Below are 22,598 nucleotides of genomic sequence, written 5' to 3'. Positions count from 1 at the left end.
ATTAAGCTTTCTAGCAATCCATGAGGTCGAGCGTTAGGTCAATGACTCCCAAACCGGACGGCTTTAGGGCACTAGGTGTTCAAACACCCCTAAAGACTTACAAGCTCAAATCAACTAGGTTACAAATCAAAACAACCTCCATCTAATCATTTCCCATTTCTCACCTTTTGGGAGAAGTCCTTTCTTTTTTATTTTATTTTTTTATTATTATTTTTTTTTGTAGCAAGTTCAATTATTAACCTAAAGTTTAGGCCCTCCACCTTTCAGTGCAAGAAATTCAGTGCTTGATGAGGCTAGAATCTCGACTACTTAATGAAAAGGGTTTGTTATCCACTTTTATCAAGATGAAAGCTTTCAATGCATTACTAGCCCAATTGGGTTATAACCAATTCAATAATCAACAAAGCATGTACCCTACAAATGAATGCCAGTGTGTGTCTGTGCTAGTGTAGAATTCTAGAGTGAATCTCAAAACAATCATAAAATCATAATGATGTGGACCACAAGTGCAAGCATGATATCAATCTTTCAAAAAATTTACTCCTAAATGGCATCCACAAGGCATACAAGGAGTATTGGACTATCAAGTCAAGCAATTTTTAAATTTTAAGCAATATAGTCCTCAAAAGATCAAAATCATAGCTAGTTATGGACGAATCATAGAAAATTCCTCAAATACACAAGTCATGCTCAAAATTTTAAATTGAAAGCAAATACTACAATTAACACCATTACCCCCCCCCCCCCAAACTTAAATAGCATAGTGTCCTTAATGTGCAAAGAGAACAAAGGAAAGAGTATACCAGTGCAGCTAAGCAAAGAATGGCCGGGACACAAGTATCCAAAGTGGGTGGTATAACTTCCCCAAACTTGGGATTAACAGTGGTCCTGAAAAGATGGCACTGGATAAAAGTTCATTAGACAATAAAGGGGATAATAATAGTGCACAGTGGATATGTAATTGTAAATGGGATAAGAAGTTAAAGTAAAGAGAAAAGAAAAATGTGGTCTTGAAAAATTCGGGCAGTACTCTCTCACTAAAGTCACTGGAATGTACCTGATAAATGGAGTCAATCACAAACAGATATATCAATATAAAATCCAGACATCCAAAAATATCATGTATAATATAGAAAATGGAAACAGTATATATAGTACATCACAGTAATAGGGCCGACAGAGTGGCCTAAAAAATATAATATAACAGTATCAAAATAGCAGTCTAATATCACAGATATGGATAAAAATGAAAAAGAAGTAGAGAGATCAGGCAGAGGATGTAGGGCGGGTGGGGCATGATCCTCGAATATCTCTGGATATGCCCTACAGCGCAACTAGAACGTCTGAGCGGAGAGATGTCACATCTGTGCTGAGGGAGATAACGTCTACTCTGAGAGAAACAACATCTGCCCGGAAAGAGACAACCTCACCCTTCAATGTCTAGAAACGCTCTCCTAGGCCAGGTGTCTGAGTTGGAGCCTCAGGTATGACTAGATCATGAAACTGCGGTATGTCCTGAGTCTGCTCCTGAGAATGAACTGGCAACCCTGCCGGAGAGTGACGCAGAAGCTCCTCTACTGGCGGCTCTCGCTCTAAATCAATATCCATATGCACATCAGCAGTCATTGGTGGGTCTGCTAGATCGGCTGCTGCTGCTACAGCTGCTGTCTGCTCCATTTCCTCTATCTCAAGCTCCTCAGCTGCTAAAACTGCCTCCTTGCGCAAACTCTTGATTAGAGCATTGTAACTCTTATCCCAATCCTGTTTGCCAAAGTGGCAAGCTCCTGTCTCTGGACGCTCATCCGTACGGATAGGATAGCGTTGGTCTCAGAGTATCTGGGTGATCAGATGGCCAAGTGGTAGAAAAGTGGCTCGCCTGGGCTTGGCCTTGCTTATGTAAGTGGAATACAACTTCATTATGACACTCCAGTAGAGTGCTGGCATAAACACCCAATGGTCGGTGTAGAATCCATACAAAGCAACTAGAATATCAAACCGCCTCTGGATCTTATGGCCCCCCATAAATACGTTTTGGTATAGGACCGAATCGTAGAACCATAGCTCATCAGACAGATAAGTCCAAGTGGCGAAAAGCTCGCCATCTGCATAGTGGCCTGTGAGTGCCATAGCTATGTCTGTGTAAGAAGGCCTCCTCTCCAAAATAGGATAATGAACATCGAGAGGGCAGACTTGAAGACATCGGGATGATCTCGCTAGAATATCAACTGTGATCCGGATGGGGTAACCATCGATAGTGGTCTGCAGCACTGATAAGTTACCCGGGGCCGGATGGAGATGTTGGTAGAATAACTGAACACGCCGTCGATAAACTGGATAAGTGACTGGGGCAAATATAGCTGAAAGACCCCTACGGTCAAGATCATCATAAGCTGGTCGGGTCAGTATATATCGGGAGAAAAAAGAAATGTTGAACACCAACTCATGCGCCACCTGAAGGCGTGAGAATCTCCTGTCAGGTCTCTCAGGGACCAAGTCTAGCTGTATCGGTGGTGGTAAAGGAGATGGTACATGCTCAGCCTCAGCTGAAGAAGATGATGCGGTAGCTAAAGACTGTAGTCTAGAGTTAGCGGATGGGGACTGAGCTGTATCTGCCTCTGATTGGTCATGTATCTGCTCTGGCTCTGGCTAAATAATGGGGTCCTGGACGTGTGATAGGCCTACCTGGTCATCTAATCTCTGTCTGACTCTACGATGATAATGTCCACAGGCAACAGTCTTGACCCTAGCCATGGCCTACAAAATAAAAGGAAAACTTACAGAACAAGTCAGTAGGTGAATAAGGAAATAAGGCATAGCCTATAAAAACATGTATGTCAAATAAGATAGACAAAATAGAATAAAAGACATGAATCTATGCAAGTCATAAGAAATAAATGACATTAAGTGACTCATGCTTAGACAGTATAAGTATGGAATGCATCCAATGTGGAAAACACAGGCATTGGGCATGTATGAGATAGCATGAAACACAAGAGATGGTGTGTGAAGTGTGTGATGCAAATCTGTGAAGTTCGATCGATCATAAAATGTGAGATTGATGCAAGTTCGATCGATCTTGAATAAGTGAGATCGATCTATTACAGATCGATCTGAGAAAAAGTTCGATCGATCGAACTGTGCGGTGAAATTCGAAAAGTTACAGATTTGTGACGTGGATGGCACGGGGGCCTCACAAGCAAGCTTGTGGGCCCCTCTACACAACAAATCAACAAACATGGTCACTTGATTAGGCCCGTGACCTCCAAAATCAAAAATCAAAACCAAAAATATAAAACCGATATATACACATATATATACAGAGCTTCAAAGCTTCATCAATGGCTATAATCATCATCATCATCATAAATCTAACATGGAAAGCAATGATGGCATCAAAATAAAGCTTTGAAATCAAAAAGGGATCTCGGATCTCACCTCAAACCGAGAGAGAAGATGAGATGCAAATGAAATCCAAGATCCGGGATGAGCGTGAGAGATTCGAGATGAGATGAAGTCGCCGGAAGGTTCGCTGGAGATGGAAGAGAAGGTTTGCAGTGGCGATGGGCTCTAGGGTTTGAAGATCAATTTCTTTGAAATCGATCGAATGACCCTAGGTTCGATTTTTAAAAACATTTCCTTTCTAGTTCGATCGATCGAACTGAATCCTCAGATCGATCGAACTAGAATCGATCTCTCCTCTTAAATGACAAAATTATTTTTAAAATTTTTGGATTTTTCTGAATTTAAAATAATTAAAAATTAAAACTATTTTTGAATTTTGGAAAATTAAAATTTAAAAATCAAAAATTTGAAAATTAGAAATTAAAAATCAAAAATGTTTTTTGGATTTTGTTTGGAAAATGAATAAAATAAAATAAAAATAAATGGAAAATTAAAAATGGAATATTAAAAATATTTAAGTTTTTCAAAAAAAAAAAAAAACAAAATAAAATAAAAGAAACAGAAATATTTTTGTATTTTTGACAATTTCTCTTCTTTTTTTTAAAAAAAAATCGAAACAAAAGTCAAAGTCAAAGTCTAAATAGTAAATTAAAGAAAAGAGATCGATTTCTCCAAGATCGATCTCAGAAATACTCTGATCGATTGAAAATACAAAAATCTACAGACATGTTCGAACGATGGGACAGAGAGCTCTTTAGATGCAGGTTGGATGCAGGTTCAAAATTTTTCTAAGTGTTGAGACTGCAGATTGATCCAAGACGAATTTGGATCAATCGAATAATTTACGATCGATCAGACAAAGAGCTGAAATATGCAGGTTTTCTTCGCACGATTGGACAAAGAGTTAGTTGGATGCAGGTATGGAGTTTGATCGATCGAACCTCATTTGAGATCAATCGAACAGGAACAAAATGTCCATTTTCAACATGAAAGTGCAAGCAATCCTAATCACAGTTACTAGCAATGTATATGAACCTAAAGCAAATATCTAGACTTCGCAAGAAATGAAATTTAAAATAGAAATGAGGGAAGAATAGGGTTGTGACTGATCGGTTGGTCAATTAACATCAACCTTCGCAATAGCACGAATCATTGTAAAATAGGGCTATTGGTCGGGTAAGTCGAACCACAGGGACTACGCTAGTCTAATACAACCTAAATGTCTAGAATCATTCTTAGAATGATGAAGGGTGTATAGAGGTTTTGTTGGATGTCACTTAAGCTAGGAAATTAAAAGTGCATAAAACAATAAATTGCAAGAATTCAAGGGAGTGAGTACAAGTAAAGAAGGCTAGGGAAATGAATCCACCTCCATCCCTATACACATGCTAGGTTAAGATTAATTTAAGGGGAAAACAACATATATGATAGTCATGATACATAACAATACTAGGTTGCTATAATATCCTTAAGAAGTTCATTTAATTAGAAAGGCAAGAATAAACCATCAAAGGTTCACATGATCAACTACCTAAACTAAAATGTAGCTTAGAACATGCTTACTAAGCCAAGGATTATCAAGCCCTAATTTAAATGGTGAATGCACATAAAGCTAAGAATCAAGTATAGCCCATCAAAGGGAAACCCTAAGCCATGAACTATCTAGGTTCTCCAACTCCATGCCATTAAAACCATTCCATGATCTAACTTCCATTGTCACCATGGAAGTGCAAGCAATATGATTAAGAAAAGCAACCATCCAAGACAAGATGAATAACTCACAATAATCATTTAAAGCATTCAACATTCATTACAACAAAAATGAGGCTCTTGACCATGGAAAGACTATCAAAAATACATTGTAATCCCCAAAAATAAACTATACTAACACATGCTTACAAGGGAGGGGTTTCATCACCTCCCTAGATGAGGTTTAGTTACCCATTGGTGAACTAGAAGAAGGAAGAAGCATCATCCTCATCTCCATTTTCGAGCTCCTACTGTAGCACTCAAGAACACCCTTCTCCTTGCTCTCTTCTCTCTCCTTTCTCTTGCTCAAGATAAAGCTTAATGATATATGTGGCCTTTGGGTAGCCTTTTATGCTCCAACCATACCCTCTCTCCTCCAAGGAACACCTCCAACCACTTCATAAAGAAGGAAGATGGCATTGAGGAAACCAATGTGCAAGTGGGCTGAAATGAGCCATTTCCGAAGGGCATTCTGCCTGATTTTCGAGCACACGCTTGGTGACTTCGAGCGCTCTAACTTAGTGCAATGTGCAACATGCTCCTCTTGCTCAGTGCTGACCTATTTTGGGAAAACTGCTATAACTTTGTGCCCCGAACTCCGAATGACGATCTGTTTGAAGCTTTGGAGAGCTGATTCAGTGCTTTAAAAACTTCATGTTTTGATGAAGACCCAAATCTCAAGTTTGGTTGGTCGAAAATGGGGAGAAAGGCAGTACATCAGTGCTGCTAGGCAGTTCTGCGCACCTCTGTTGTGAAGATCATAACTCTCTGCTCCGAACTCCGAATGATGAACCACTTGAAGATTTGGAAAGCTGATTCAGATCTCTAAATCTTTCATGTTATGAGGGAAGTCCATTTCTCGAGTTTGGAAGGTCAAAATGGCAAGCAAAGTCCAGGCTCTACTGCTGCCAGAATTCAGCATTGGCACCTTTTGTTGCTCAAGATTCCACAAGGCCTTATTCTTGTTCCATTTTGGCCAATGAACCTGAAAATGCATAAAAACATAGAATTGGAGTTAATCTACATAAAATAATTAATAACTGGACTTTGTTAATGTAATTTAGGGCGCTTGAATATACATTATTCGGCGCTTATCACACCCCCAAACTTACATTTTGCTAGTCCCTTAGCAAAACTACAATGAAAAACATAAAGAAAAGACAACCATGGGCATGCTACTACAAAAATATCCTCCATGGTAAAATGAGATAGAAACATAGCTCAAATACAACTTGAAACAGACAAAAACTGGAGATGGGGTCATTGAGAAAACTACCTTGCATATATGAAGCATTGATACAAAAATTGGCTAAATACTTTTCTACATACATGCATCAACATCAAAGTCTATATAAATAACTCAATTATCATCTCTTGAATGGAAATCAACTCTAGCTTCAGTGAAAGTGAATTGAATTCTCAACATGCGGCTTTTACTTTCTTTTCCAATTCCAAGGCACAAGTTTTCAAGTCAATGAATTCCCTTTTACATGAAGTCCCTAAGGCATGATTTTATTTTCAAGACAACTTTTGTTGCTTGTTAACAATTTATTTCAACACATAAGTGAAACATAGAATGGTTGTGCAATGCTGAAGTCCCTTAAGCTTTCTAACCAACCCTTGTAGCAAGCGTTAGGCCAACAACTCCCAAACCAGATGGCTTTAGGGTGCTAAGTGTAGAGACACTCCATAGGGCTTAATAGCTCAAGTTGGAAAGGCTACGAACTCCAACGAACCATGTTTATTACTAGTTTAATTTTTTTTTTTTTTTTTTTTTTTGAATGACCGTGCAATGTTTAAGTCCCTTAAGCTTTCTAACCAACCCTTGTAGCAAGCGTTAGGCCAACAACTCCCAAACCAGATGGCTTTAGGGTGCTAAGTGTAGAGACACTCCTAGGGCTTAATAGCTCGAGTTGGAAAGGCTACGAACGTCAACTGGTCATCATTTTTTTTTTTTTTTTTTTTTTTTTTTTTTTGAATAATACATGCCAAAGGTATCCATCTATCAGGTTCATCAAATCAGATTAACTAGGCCAAGGTCAAGGTCAATCAAGTTGCATGCCTCACAGTTAAGTTTCCAATGTGCATCTGTGCATTGTGAAGCTTATAAGAGTGTAAATCCAGCAAGAATCTAATTGAGGCATTTATACAGACTACATTGTATTTACATGATCATATCAACTCAAATTTTTCTTTATTTTCAAAAATTTCAATTGCTTCTATACACAAGGTATTAAACATATGTTTCATCTCCGACAAGTGTCAGGTTATACTATCATTGCTTAGCAAAAATTATGGAACCAAAAATATGCCAAGAATGCTTGATGCACCCCCAAACTTAAACGACACAATGTCCTCAATGTGGGACATGGATGCAAGTTAGAGACAAAAATGACAACGAGGATAAAAGGAACAACAATACCCAGGGGGAGGGAACGGCATTTTGAGACAAAAACCCCCAAACTTGAACTGGACTGCGCAACCTGGAAAGCAATATGAAGAACCAAAAGAAACAACCACAAACACATTAATAGCACAAGCATAAAGACAGAAAACGAATGTATCGAAAGTTAACAGAAGATAAAGAACTTGCATTGCAAAAAAGAGTTTACATGATGACAAAAAGAACTGTACAGGGATCATGTCGACCAGAGCAACCTATACATAGCAAATTCTTACAGTTTAAAAGGAAAACAAAATATACAAGAGAAATAGTTACAGATGAAACAAAAGAGAAGGTCCACACGCGCAACAAGCTACTGGCCAGAAGGTAAACGGGCGAGGATGGAATGGAGGAGAGATTGAGTCTTACGCCGTTCAGCGGAAGCCAAACGACGGTCCTCAGCAGCGACACGGCGGTCTTCAGCAGCAAGACGACGATCTTCTTCAGCACGTGAAGAAGACTCACACAGAGCCTGAGTGCACGCGGACAAAGAATGCTCAAAACGATCTAGTCGCGCATGAATACCGGCAATGGAAGCCCGGATGAAAGCCTGGTCCTGGTGAGAGTCGACCGAAGGCTCTATCCTCGCAGTGGCTGCGGCGGTGGAAACTGCCTCAGAAGGAGGAGGAGGTGGAGCGTGGATGAACAGGGGGGCAGGAGGCGGAGGGGTACTAGAATGGCTCAGAACATTGATCCACCGGCGCTGGGTAAAAATTTTAATTTTGTCGCCTTTTGGTTCGTGGGGAGGAACAACGAAACCCTTATGCTGAAGGAGTCGAGTGATGAAAAATGGCAAAGGCAATTTCCGATTTTCAACTCGCGGAGCCCGTGCATTATGAGCATCATGCCAAAACTTCATAAAGGTGGACCAAATGAGCTCTGGGATGGAGAACCATTGGCCTTGGTCCATGGCATATAAGGCTTGCAGAAAGAGGCCCCGACACTCGGTGCTGTGCACCAAAGGGCAAACATTGTGCTTAAAGACAGTGTCAATGAACCATAGGCGTTCCGGAAGATTGGTTTTGCGGATAAAAGACCGGGGCCGAGTAGGATCGTCAATAGGGCAAATGGCAGCGGCAATCTGCGCCACAGTTAATGTATCCGGCTCCTCATATAAAGGGAGATTCTCACGATTGACAATGTCATCGGGGCACTCAATGGGGCAACCAGAAACCTGAATGATGTCGGTCATAGTGAAAGCATAGGCGGTGCCGTCAATGGATGTAGTGAGAGAAATGGGTGGCTCTTCAGGGCACTGGAGATTCTGGTAGAAGAGGCGCACTACACGGGGGTAGGCAACCCTGGCAAGGGGTGCGCAAATGTGTTGCAGACGCCGGTTAGTCAATTCGGCCACAGCCCACGAAGTTGTGGGTAAAATGTCAAAGGCATCCGTGAGCGGAAATGAGAGTTCGTAGTTGAGTTGTTTGCGATCCCAAGGATCACGTGGTCGCTCACGAGTGACAGTACGGGCACCTGAAGAGGGTCGAGGAGGGCGAGAAGGACCGGCACGAGACATTTAGAGAGGTGGACTTGGTTGAGGAATTTCAGCGAACACCTGGCGTGCACCACAACAAGGAGAAGATGGAAGTGAGTGGGATGGAGGAGCAAACCCAAAAAAATTTGGCAAGATAACAAGCTCTAGCATAGAGCAACATCAACAACAAGCAACCCAAGCATCAACAAAATCACCAACATGCAATCCCATCCTCCTTATGATGAAATAAAGACAAGGAAAGGAGAAAAAAAAAGGAAGCTCACATACCTTGGGACAGAATAGGAAATGGGAACTGCAGAGATGAAGGGGTGGTGGCAATGTGGGTGGGCTGGTGGTGGATGAGAGATGGATTGTGGGTTTGGGGTAGAGAGAGGAAGTGGTGGCATGCATTTGGTGCATGGAGGGGTTGGTGGGTGGGGGGTTCGAGAGAAAGGTGGTGTGAGGTGGTGAGGGTGTGGGAGTTTGGTGGGTTGAGAGGGAGGTGGAGTGGGGAGGTTGGTTGGTTGGTTTGGGGAAGGGGAGGGGCCGAGAGAGAGGGAGGTAGTTGTGAGGTGGAAGAGGATTGGGGGTGGTTTTTGTGGGTTGAGAGGGAGGTAGCTGCGAGGGAGAGAAGGGGGTTTAAAAGAGAGAAGAGAGAGCTTGGTTCGAGCACTCGAAGTCCCACTTCGAGTGCTCGAAATTTGGGCAGAGAGCTGGGTTTGGCATAGGGTGTGGGTATGAGGAGTTCGAGCACTCGAAGCTTGGTCTTCGAGTGCTCGAAAGTTGAGCAGTGTGAGGGTTTGAGTTGGTTGAGGTGAATGGCATGGTGAGGGTTGATGGAAGGTGGAGGGGTGGTGGGATTGGTTGGGTGGGGAGGTGAGATGTTTGGTGAGAGGGTTGGCATGCATGCATGGGCGTGCATGCATGCAAGGGTGGTGAGCTGGGTGGGTTCGGCATAGGGTGGTGAGCTGGGTGGGGAGGTGAGAGGTTTGGTCAGAGGGATGCAAGGAGTGGGTTGCAGGGAAGGGTGAGGGGTGGTGAGGGTGTTGCATGGAAGGTGGTTATGGTTGGTGAGGGTGTGAGGGGTGGCATGCATGCATGGGCGTGCATGCATGCATGGCCGAGAGGGTGGATGGGTTGGGGAGGGATGAGGGTTGGGAGGAAGCCGAGAGTAGTGAGGGTGTGAGGGGTGGCATGCATGCATGGACGTGCATGCATGCATGCAGGGTGGTGATGGTTGTTTAGAGAGAGAGAGAGATGGTGGGTTTGGATGTGGGGGTTGGTATGGTGCATGGTGTGGATTGATATGTTGATGGCATAGTGGCCGAGAGATGGTGTGAGAGAAGCTGGTGTAGGTTGGTAAGAAGGGTGAGTTGTTTCCTGCATGGTGGTTCATGCATATGGGGAGGGTGGCAGATGGAAGGTGATTGCTGGGATATTGGTTGTTGGAGGTGGGTTTCTTGGTTGAGAGAAGTGGTCGAGCACTCTAAGCATGGAAGTAGAGTGCTCGAATTGGGACCAGTAGCCTCAGCAGCTTTGGGGTTTAAAAATCAAACAAGGTCGAGCACTCCAAATTGGAGTTTAGATTGCTCGAAATGAAGCCAGAGAGTTCGGGTTTGCTGGGAGGTGGCTGCGAGCACTCCAAAGGAACTTGAGAGGGCTCGAAAATGAGGCAGTGAGCTCATTAGGCAATATGGAGATGGAATTGGCAATGTGAGCAACATTATGCAAACTAGATGGAATTTTTTTTTTTTTTTTTTTTTTTTTTTTTTTTTTTTTGCAACTGCTGCACCTGAGTTCAAGTAATACATAGATGGATTTTCAGACCTTGCATGCATTTTTCCAAACCAATGCATGGATGGAACAACTTCATGCAATGCATGGAAAATTTGGAAAATGCTTCAAACTGTGCAAATTTTTTTTTTACAGCATGGAAAATTTTTAAAAATTTCAAATTCAATCCATTCCAATGCATGGGTGGAATTTGGTCTCTTCAAATGCATGGATGAATGTAGGAAAATTTTTTAAACCTTGCAAATTCATTCCATTCCAAAGCATGGATGAAAAATTTTGAAAACTTTTCAACTTCGTTCTAATGCATGGACAATTTTCAAACTTTTGAACTTCAATCCATTCTAATGCAAGGAGGGAAAATTGTCAAACTCTACACTTCATTGCAATGCATGGAAAATTTAGAAAAATTTTGAAATTGTGCATATTTTTTTTTTTTTTTTTTTTTTTTTTTTTTCAATGAGTGCATGGATGATTTCAAGAAGATCTCCTAACTTTTGTAACCTCACACAATGCGTGGATGATTTTGAGAAAATTTTCAAACTTTGGAACATCTCTTCAATGCATGGATGAGATTAAGAACATTTCAACAATGCATTGAAGATGAGAGGTTATGCATGTGAGTGCCATGTTGAAAGTCCGAGAAAATTGCCTGATAGAGCCGGAAACTTTCGGGAATGAAAACAAGAGTTGAGAAGGTCTAAGAAGCCGGTCTAAAATTGCGGAACACAACTGAAGACCATTTCAGAAAAATCAAATTTTTGGCTTTTCGAAACCATTTCCCAGAAAATTTCAAGGCACGAGCAATTTGAGAAGGTAGGGAAGCTTGGAACATCGAAAGAATTTCTTCCCTTGCTTTGCTAAATTTAATGTCGATAGCTAGACCAAGCTAGAGCAGGCACTATTCCTCATAAATGGGATCCGTCAAGGGGACTTCCTCAACTTTTCGGGTTAGAATTGTGCTGTCAATGCAAGGCTTAAGCCTTTGGCCATTTACCTTGAAGAGTGATCCACTTGCAGGATCATGAAGTTCGATTGCTCCATGAGGAAAGACGGTAGTGACAATGTATGGACCATCCCATCTTGACCGGAGTTTACCGGGAAAGAGCTTCAAGCGGGAATTGAAAAGCCAGACCTTTTGTCCCGGGGCAAAAGACTTTTTGACGATGTGTTTGTCATGAAAAGCTTTAGTCTTTGCCTTGTAAATTTTTGCATTTTCATACGCGTCATTACGCAATTCCTCAAGTTCATTTAATTGCAACGCACGATTAGAGCCGGCTTGTTTGAGATCAAAATTGAACCTTTTTACGGCCCAATAAGCACGGTGCTCTAATTCTACCGGGAGATGACATGCTTTGCCAAAGACAAGTCGATATGGTGACATGCCAATGGGTGTCTTATAAGCTGTCCGGTAAGCCCAAAGTGCATCGTTTAGCCGTAATGACCAATCTTTGCGATCCGGTCTAACCGTTTTTTCTAGAATATGCTTAATCTCCCGGTTAGAAATCTCTACTTGACCACTCGTTTGAGGGTGGTAAGGTGTAGCAACCTTATGAATGACTGAATACTTAGCAAGGACGGATTTGAGATAACGATTTCGGAAATGAGATACGCCATCACTAATGATTGCTCGGAGTGTACCAAAACGACTAAAGATGTGAGATTGAATGAAATGGATCACGACTTTATGATCATCGGTTTTGGTAGCCGCGGCTTCAACCCATTTAGACACATAATCCACCGCTACAAGGATGTACTCATAGCCATAAGAAGATGGAAATGGTCCCATGAAGTCAATCCCCCACACATCAAAAATTTCAACAATTAAAATGTTGGTGAGGGGCATCATGTCTCTTCGGGACATGGATCCAAGTTTTTGACATCGTTCACACGATTTGCAAAAATTGTATGCATCCCGGAACAAGGTAGGCCAAAAGAATCCGCTTTGAAGGATTTTGTTAGCGGTCTTTTTGGCACTGAAATGGCCTCCACAAGCAAGAGTATGGCAAAAATTTAAAATGCTTGTGGCCTCGGTTTCAGGAATACATCGCCGGATGATTTGGTCCGGGCAATACTTGAATAATTCCGGATCTTCCCAAAAGAAATGCTTGACTTGGGAGAAAAACCGGTCCCTCTCTTGTTTGGACCAATGAGCTGGAATTTTGCCAACCGCAAGATAATTGACAATATCCGCAAACCACGGAAGAGTAGAATGTGAAACTTGAAGAAGTTGCTCATCCGGAAAGGAATCACGGATGGCTGCAAATTCTGAAGATTTCTCAATAAGTAAGCGAGAGAGATGATCGGCGACAACATTATCGGTCCCTTTTTTGTCCCGGATGTCAATGTCAAACTCTTGAAGTAAGAGGATCCATCGAATTAAACGGGGTTTTGTCTCTTTTTTCGCTAACAAATGCCTAAGAGCGGCATGATCTGAAAAGACGATGACCTTGGAGCCAAGAAGATAGGAGCGAAATTTATCCAAGGCGTACACCACAGCTAGCAATTCTTTTTCAGTGGTGGTGTAGTTCAATTGGGCATCGCAGAGAGTTTTGCTAGCATAATAAATGACATGCGGAAGTTTATCCACACGTTGGCCCAAAACCGCCCCTAATGCATAATCGGATGCATCACACATGATCTCAAAGGGAAGAGACCAATTAGAGGGTTTCATGATCGGGGCAGAGGAGAGGAGAATGCGAAGTTTTATGAAAGCTTCCATGCAAGCGTCATCAAAATTGAACGGAACATCCTTGGCTAAGAGATTACACAAGGGCCGTGAGATTTTGCTAAAATCTTTGATGAAGCGACGATAGAATCCGGCATGGCCAAGAAAAGAACGGATTTGACGGACGGAATTCGGAGGAGGAAGATTAGAGATTAACTCAACTTTTGCCTTGTCTACCTCGATTCCCCGCTTAGAAATGACATGTCCTAAAACAATGCCTTCTTGGACCATAAAGTGGCTTTTCTCCCAACTTAGAATGAGATTCGTCTCTTTGCATCTTTGGAGCACAAGAGATAAATTTTTGAGACACGAGTCAAAGGAAGAGCCAAATACGGAAAAGTCATCCATGAAAACTTCCAAGAACCTTTCAACCATATCGGAGAATATGGACATCATGCACCTTTGGAACGTTGCCGGTGCATTGCATAGACCAAAAGGCATGCGTCGATAGGCAAAAGTACCAAAGGGACATGTGAATGTTGTTTTCTCTTGATCTTGGGGGGCGATGGCCACTTGGTTATAGTCGGAATAACCATCAAGAAAACAATAGAAGCTTTGGCCGGCTAACCTTTCTAGGATTTGATCAATAAATGGGAGCGGGAAATGATCCTTCCTAGTTGATGAGTTGAGTTTACGATAGTCAATGCACACACGCCACCCGGTGGTGGTTCGTTGTGGCACGAGCTCGCCCGCTGAATTTTCAACAACGGTGAGCCCGGATTTCTTGGGGACAACTTGTGTGGGGCTCACCCACTTGCTATCAGAGATAGGATAGATGATTCCCGCATCTAGCAATTTGATCACCTCTTTCATGACCACTTCCTTCATGTTTGGATTTAACCGGCGCTGGACCTCTCTAGTAGGCTTTGCGTCATCCTCCATATGAATGCGGTGCATACAAATGGAGGGGTCAATTCCTTTCAAATCTGCCACTGTCCAACCAATAGCTTCTTTATGCTCTTGGAGCACCGCTAAAAGGTTGGTCTCTTGGTCTTTTTGAAGGTCCGAGGCAATAATGACCGGAAGGGTTTGCTTTGGACCAAGGAACACATACTTGAGATGGGCCGGGAGCGGCTTAAGCTCAAGTTGTGGCGGAGATAACAATGATGGGACCGGAGGAGTGGTGGAAAGTTGGGGAAGTGGTTCTTTTGGAATTTTCCAAGGAGGTACATCCATGATAGCATTAATATCAAGCAAGGAATTGACTTCTTGAATGGCTTGATCAACATCAAAGTTTGAGAAGTCAAAATGAGACATGCAAGTTTCAAGGGGATCTTTGCTTAGGATGAAGGGGAGAGATTCTTCGACCACTTCATCAATGACATCCACAAGAAAACAATCATCCTCATTGGAGGGATGTTGAGTTGCATGAAAGATGTGGAGTTTGACTTGCATGTTTCCAAAAGCAATGTCCATCACCCCGGTTCGGCAATTAATTGATGCATTAGCCGTAGCTAAAAATGGTCTACCAAGGATCACGGGAATGTGCTTTTTTGGGTCATGGACTGGTTCCGTATCAAGAACCACAAAATCTACCGGGAAGTAGAATTTGTCCACTTTGATGATGACGTCCTCAAGAATACCTCGTGGATGCTTGACCGATCTATCGGCAAGTTGCAAAACCATGGAAGTCGGCTTAAGATCGCCCAAACCAAGTTGTAGGTAGACCGAGTATGGAATTAAATTCACACTAGCTCCTAAGTCAAGGAGGGCCCTCTCGATTTTGCTGTCACCAATGACGCACGAGATTGTGGGGGCACCCGGATCCTTATACTTCGGTGGAGTGCTGTGCTGAATAATAGCACTAACATTTTCAGTCAACCTCACTTTTTTTGGCAAATGATTTTTAGAAGTGCGCTTTTGAGTGCACAAATCTTTGAGAAATTTTGCATAGGGGGGGATTTGCTTGATAGCATCCAACAGGGGCAAGTTAATCTTCACTTGCTTGAAGACTTCCCACATGTCTTGAATTTTACAATTCTTGTTCCCAAAGTGTGTCGACTCTTGAAGACGATGAGGAAACGGAGCTTTTGGCTCATAAGTAGTTTCCACATTTGGGGAGACATGTGTGGGATATCCGTGAATGGTATTGGGACAAGAATTTGGATTAGAAGAGCTTGAATTTGGATTTTTCAACGGCGAAACTTCTTCACTTTTGTCTCCATCGACCTTGTTGTCCACCACTCTACCACTCCGAAGGGTGGTGATAGCTTGAACTTGTTCATGAGTCGGCCCACTCGGAGGAGGGGTTTCGTCAATCACATGCATTCCTCTAGGATTTTCAAAAGGTTGAGAGGGAAGCTTGCCCTTGTCCTTTTGAAGCAATTGATTCACCGAGTTAGCTATTTGGCCCACTTGATTTTCGAGATTAGCTATGGATTGAGTATGAGAGTGAACCATTTGGAGAGTAGGCTGCAAAGATGTCAAGAGTTGCTTGTTGGCATCCATTATTTGCTTATTTAATGATTCCATCATTTGCTTGTTTGCAGCTACTATCTCGTCAGTTGGACACACAGGAGGTTGATTGGAGACATTTGGATTGTAAGGAGGACGGTAGCTTGAAGAGGCTTGGAAAGGTCTACCTTGATATTGAGAAGAGGGCTGATTTTGCCGCCCTTGGTTTTAGAATTGGGAATTCTGTGGGGCTTGTTGCCGCCATGAGAAATTCGGATGATCACGCCAACCCGGATTGTAGGTGTTGGAATATGGATTGTTCCCGGGCCGCGAGAACATGGCATTAGCTTGCTCTTGGTTGGGACTAGGAAATTGCTCCGATGTGGGGCAATCTTCCGAGAGATGGAATGGACTAGTACATGAAGCACAAACTGAACTTGCCGAATTTTGAGACAATGAAGGAGGAAGATGTGGTGCCATCAATTGATAGAATTTATGAGCGATGGCATCCACTTGAGATGATTCCTCCCTTATTGACTTTGGTTGACAAGGGTTGGTGTTGTTTGGAATGGTTGCGGTCGGAGCCCTACGAGAATTGTGTTGAAGTGAATTTTCACTCAAATTCTCAAGTAAGGTCCAAGCCTCATCCGCATTCTTGGACATGAACATCCCACCACAAGAAGAATCAACCATGAATCTATGGGTTTCGGTCAAGCCGGCATAGAAAGCTTGCACTAATTGCCATTTTGGGATCAAATGATGAGGACACTTCCGAAGAAGATCTTGTAACCTTTCCCAAGTCTCGTGGAGTTGTTCTCCTTCAACTTGAGAAAAGCTTAGAATGGAACGCCTCATTTGGTTGGTTTTACTCACCGGATAATACTTCTTAAGAAATTCTTGTTGCAATTGAGCCCAAGAAGTAATAGAGTTGGGAGCGAGGGAGTTCAACCAATATTTTGCCCTATCCTTTAGGGAGAATGGGAAGAGATGGAGATGAAGTGCATTGTCCGGAAAACCTCTCAACCGGATGGTTGAACAGATTTCAAGGAACTCATCAAGATGCTTGTATGGATCTTCATTATCAAAGCCATGAAATGATGGAAGCATTTGAATGGTACTAGACTTGATCTCATATTGAGCTGCATCGATGTTTGGCATCACTATGCAAGATGGAGAAGCATAGGTGGTAGGGATGAAATGATCTCTAAGAGTCATTGGCTCGATATTAGGAATTTCAGCCCTTTCATTCCCCGGATTTCCTACGTTATCCCCCATTATATTGAATTCAGTTTCAAGGTCCCTTGTAAGAGTGGGTTCCCTAAGGTTCCGTCTAAGAGTTCTTTCAAGAGAATTGATATCAATGGGCGAATCGATTGTGGGTAAGGAAAGTGACCTACGACCAAACATCAACAATAAAGCATATACTCAATAAAGCAATTCATCAACCACAACTCCACATACGATGTTCCCTTTCTCCTCAATTATCAAGACGGAAAATGTAAATGGCCACGACAAGGACCGATGCTTTAACACAAAATTTAAACAGGATAAGAGCCTCAACAAGGGCTTCACAACTAAACTAAAACTAAATTTAACACATGCACAATATTCACAACTCGAAACTAGAAGTCACGAGACTTACCTGGGGTCCTCTAGACTTACAATTTGCTAGCATTCCCACGGCGAGCTTCGAGTCCCTAGAATCTTACAACACTTAAAACACAAAGGTGGTCAAAACACACAAGGAATATTCACAAGACACAATATTCACAATCAAACTAAATTTAACCCTAGAAACTTCGGTTGCTAAACCGTTTGCAGTCCCCGGCAACGGCGCCAAAAATTGATCGGTTGGTCAATTAACATCAACCTTTGCAATAGCACGAATCATTGTAAAATAGGGCTATTGGTCGGGTAAGTCGAACCACAGGGACTACGCTAGTCTAATACAACCTAAATGTCTAGAATCATTCTTAGAATGATGAAGGGTGTATAGAGGTTTTGTTGGATGTCACTTAAGCTAGGAAATTAAAAGTGCATAAAACAATAAATTGCAAGAATTCAAGGGAGTGAGTACAAGTAAAGAAGGCTAGGGAAATGAATCCACCTCCATCCCTATACACATGCTAGGTTAAGATTAATTTAAAGGGAAAACAACATATATGATAGTCATGATACATAACAATACTAGGTTGCTATAATATCCTTAAGAAGTTCATTTAATTAGAAAGGCAAGAATAAACCATCAAAGGTTCACATGATCAACTACCTAAACTAAAATGTAGCTTAGAACATGCTTACTAAGCCAAGGATTATCAAGCCCTAATTTAAATGGTGAATGCACATAAAGCTAAGAATCAAGTATAGCCCATCAAAGGGAAACCCTAAGCCATGAACTATCTAGGTTCTCCAACTCCATGCCATTAAAACCATTCCATGATCTAACTTCCATTGTCACCATGGAAGTGCAAGCAATATGATTAAGAAAAGCAACCATCCAAGACAAGATGAATAACTCACAATAATCATTTAAAGCATTCAACATTCATTACAACAAAAATGAGGCTCTTGACCATGGAAAGACTATCAAAAATACATTGTAATCCCCAAAAATAAACTATACTAACACATGCTTACAAGGGAGGGGTTTCATCACCTCCCTAGATGAGGTTTAGTTACCCATTGGTGAACTAGAAGAAGGAAGAAGCATCATCCTCATCTCCATTTTCGAGCTCCTACTGTAGCACTCAAGAACACCCTTCTCCTTGCTCTCTTCTCTCTCCTTTCTCTTGCTCAAGATAAAGCTTAATGATATATGTGGCCTTTGGGTAGCCTTTTATGCTCCAACCATACCCTCTCTCCTCCAAGGAACACCTCCAACCACTTCATAAAGAAGGAAGATGGCATTGAGGAAACCAATGTGCAAGTGGGCTGAAATGAGCCATTTCCGAAGGGCATTCTGCCTGATTTTCGAGCACACGCTTGGTGACTTCGAGCGCTCTAACTTAGTGCAATGTGCAACATGCTCCTCTTGCTCAGTGCTGACCTATTTTGGGAAAACTGCTATAACTTTGTGCCCCGAACTCCGAATGACGATCTGTTTGAAGCTTTGGAGAGCTGATTCAGTGCTTTAAAAACTTCATGTTTTGATGAAGACCCAAATCTCAAGTCTGGTTGGTCGAAAATGGGGAGAAAGGCAGTACATCAGTGCTGCTAGGCAGTTCTGCGCACCTCTGTTGTGAAGATCATAACTCTCTGCTCCGAACTCCGAATGATGAACCACTTGAAGATTTGGAAAGCTGATTCAGAGCTCTAAATCTTTCATGTTATGAGGGAAGTCCAGTTCTCGAGTTTGGAAGGTCAAAATGGCAAGCAAAGTCCAGGCTCTACTGCTGCCAGAATTCAGCATTGGCACCTTTTGTTGCTCAAGATTCCACAAGGCCTTATTCTTGTTCCATTTTGGCCAATGAACCTGAAAATGCATAAAAACATAGAATTGGAGTTAATCTACATAAAATAATTAATAACTGGACTTTGTTAATGTAATTTAGGGCGCTTGAATATACATTATTCGGCGCTTATCAGTGACACGCTACGAAATGTACTAGTCTTTAACGTCTCTAGCAAGACGTTGGGCTTTTAGCTCAGATCAAATATCTTGTAGTGCATCCCCTCCTTAATGGGGTGATAAGTACTTTGAACTCCACCCAACAAATGGTTCCCTAGAGAACTTGTTGGATTAGGCTCAAAGAAACTTGTTGGTCCTTTTTCAATGTGATCTTTGGGCTTCCATGCCCTTTCAAAACAAGATTTTGAAACAACTTTTTTCGAATTTAGGGTTGAAGATAACCCTTTTGAAATTTTGGTTTCAAGCAAAGACTATATTTCTTCACATTTATTAGCATGACATTTCTCTATAACATTCACTTCTTTATGTTTGTCAAATGAATTCGAGGTTGGATTGAAGATATTCAACTTCACCTTCATGTGGCCAAGTGAGATTTTCATTATCCCCGTCCTACAATTAATGTTGGCATTCGCGGTTGCCAAGAAAGGACGGCCAACAATAACGGGAATTTGGCTTTTAGGATTCGAGACCGGTTCCGTGTCAATGACAACGAAATCAACGGGAAAGAAAAATTTATCACTCTTAATCAATACGTCATCAATGATACCCCTAGGCTTTTTGATGGATCGGTCGGCAAGTTACAAAACCACCAACATCGGTTTCAAGTCTCCTAAGCCTAATTTGACATATACCGAGTATGGAAGAAGATTAACACTTGCTCCTAAGTCTAGAAAAGCCCGATTAATGACATGGTCACCAATGACACAAGATGTAGTAGGTGAACCGGGGTCTTTGAACTTTGGAAGAGTGTTATGTTGCAAAATAGAGCTTACTTGCTCGGTCAAGACCACTTTCCTAGGTGCTTGGCTTTTATTCTTCCTCTTTTGGGTGCAAAGATCTTTTAAAAACTTGGCATAAGCCGGAATTTTCTTGATTGCATCCAAAAGCAGAAGGTTAACCTTCACTTGCCTAAACACGTCAATGATTTCATTTGTCTTTGTCTTTTGCTTGTCAAGATAAATGAATCCTTTTATGGCATCCGAAAATAGAGCTCTTGGCTCAAAAACTTTTTCAAAATTCTTCTTTGAAACATCATCAACACAAAAAAATTTCAAATCATTTTTCAAATTATGCTTTGATTCTTTTTCAAATCATTTTTGAACTCACTTTTCAAATCACTTTTTGACACTTTCTCATTTGAATAATCATGCATATGCAATGAAGGAGCAATAAAATGTGAAATGGGACGGGTGTCAACTTTGGGTTGCACCAGTTCACTATCTTCATTGGACACACCTACTTGGTTGTCAATGATTCTTCCACTTCTCAAGGTCGTCACTGCATTGACATGCTCTATTATAGGACTTTTCGATAAGGAATGAGTCTCCACAACACATTGTTGCTTTGGTGGGGCATTCAAAGCCATTTTCCCTTTCTCTCTAGCATTTAAAGTACTAGCTATTTGCCCCACTTGGGTTTCTAGCTTAGCAATGGATTGAGAATGAGAATGAAGCAATTGAGTGTTCGCCTCTAGAGTGCCTAGAGCGGTCAAAAATTTCTCTTCAAAAGCGGGACTTCTATAATTTCCTTGAGAATATGCTGGTTGATTAGGAAAATGAGAATTAGAAAATTGATTACCATGTGATTGAAATGATGATCTAAAACCTTGGGAACCTTAGCTTTGCATCGGAGGTGGAACATATTTCCCTTGAAAACCACCTTGGGGAGGGTTTAAGCCTTCCCCTTGGCTTTTCCAAGAAAAGTTCAGATGGTTCCTCCAACTAGGATTCTAAAGATTGCCATAGGAATTATTCCCTTGGTTAGCAAAAATAGCATTGGCTTGCTCATGGTTTTCATTTTGCATATGTCCATGGGGACAATTAGAAGTAGAATGCAAGACACTTGAACAAGTCATATATGATTCATTAGATACACGATGATGAATATGATTAGGGACGGAAGGCATTTGATTCGCCAAGTTTTGGTTAATCAATAATTAATCAAACCTTTGAGATAAGGATTTCATCTCGGCGGCTATATCATTGGAGTTGTCAACTTGATACAAGCCAATATTCTTCCTTTCTCTTAGATTTCTACCATTTTTAGAAGATAAGGACCTATGCATAGAATTTTCACTCATACTTTCATACAATTGCCATACATCATTTTCATGCTTGTCAAGATAAGAACCACCCATTAATGCATCAACCATACCCTTGTGATTATCCGGTAAACTTTCAAAGAAATATTGAACTAGTTGCCACTTAGGTATGTCATGATGTGGGCATTTTCTTAGCAAATCATTAAACCTTTCCCATGCCTCATGAAACATTTTCCCATCCCCTTGAGAAAATTCACGAATGGAAGTTCTCATAGCATTGGTCTTAGAAACCGGATAGTACTTTTTCAAGAACTCTTGTTGCATTTCCGCCCAAGAAGTTATCGAAAAAGGCCTAAGATTTTTGAACCAATATTTTGCCTTGTCTTTAAGGTTAAAAGGAAAAAGTTTAAGCCTTAACACTTCTTCCAGCATGTCCATGTATTTCACGGTGGAACACACTTCAAGAAACTCATCCAAATGCTTATAAGGTTCTTCACTTGGAAGTCAATGATAGTTTGGAAGCATTTGAATAGTTTGTGGTTTAATTTCATAGTGATGTGCTCTAAATGGAGGCAATTGAATATAAGTGGGTGCATTATATTCATTAGGCACATAATGGTCTCTTAATGCAATGGGAGGATTCACAATTGGTGGTGCTACACGAACACCTTGATTAGCTTGAACTATGGGGGGTTGTAGAGCTAATATTGGCCTAGGTATTCCCAATGGAACTTGGCCTTGTTGTTGTTGGTGAATGAATGGTCTAGGCATGCCTAATGGTACTTTAACATTTTCATGATGCACATTAGGGTGGAGGTTACCTTGTTGGTCTACGTGACTAAGGTCCTCCACATGGTCGTCATTCAAATCCTCCATTGGTGAAATGGAGTGATGAGAACTACCCCTTCCCCTAGGATTACTAACAACCGATTCAAGATGCAAATTAGA

At 41.6% G+C, this 22,598-nt stretch overlaps 1 protein-coding gene and 1 pseudogene across 1 annotated transcript; one reads left to right on the top strand and one right to left on the bottom strand.

Annotated features, from left to right (window-relative positions):
• Positions 1-1,440: 1,440 nt before the first annotated feature.
• LOC132316415 (uncharacterized) lies at positions 1,441-15,549 on the bottom strand. Its single transcript, XM_059814894.1, has 5 exons — positions 14,572-15,549; positions 12,890-13,026; positions 12,151-12,277; positions 1,951-2,646; positions 1,441-1,761 (listed from the first exon to the last, which is right to left on the bottom strand). The coding sequence occupies exons 1-5, from the start codon at positions 15,547-15,549 to the stop codon at positions 1,441-1,443; spliced, it is 2,259 nt and encodes a 752-aa protein (XP_059670877.1).
• Positions 15,550-21,819: 6,270 nt separating this feature from the next.
• On the top strand, positions 21,820-21,917 carry LOC132267961 (small nucleolar RNA R71; annotated as a pseudogene).
• The last annotated feature ends 681 nt before the right edge of the window (positions 21,918-22,598 follow it).

The sequence above is a fragment of the Cornus florida genome, unplaced genomic scaffold, assembly GCF_030987335.1.
Source record: "Cornus florida cultivar Cherokee Brave unplaced genomic scaffold, ASM3098733v1 CherokeeBrave_3.0.0_Hap2_Chr07, whole genome shotgun sequence".
NCBI lineage: Eukaryota > Viridiplantae > Streptophyta > Magnoliopsida > Cornales > Cornaceae > Cornus > Cornus florida.
The sequence above is the reverse complement of the archived record's forward strand: the minus strand, read 5'-3'. Positions and strand labels throughout refer to the sequence as shown.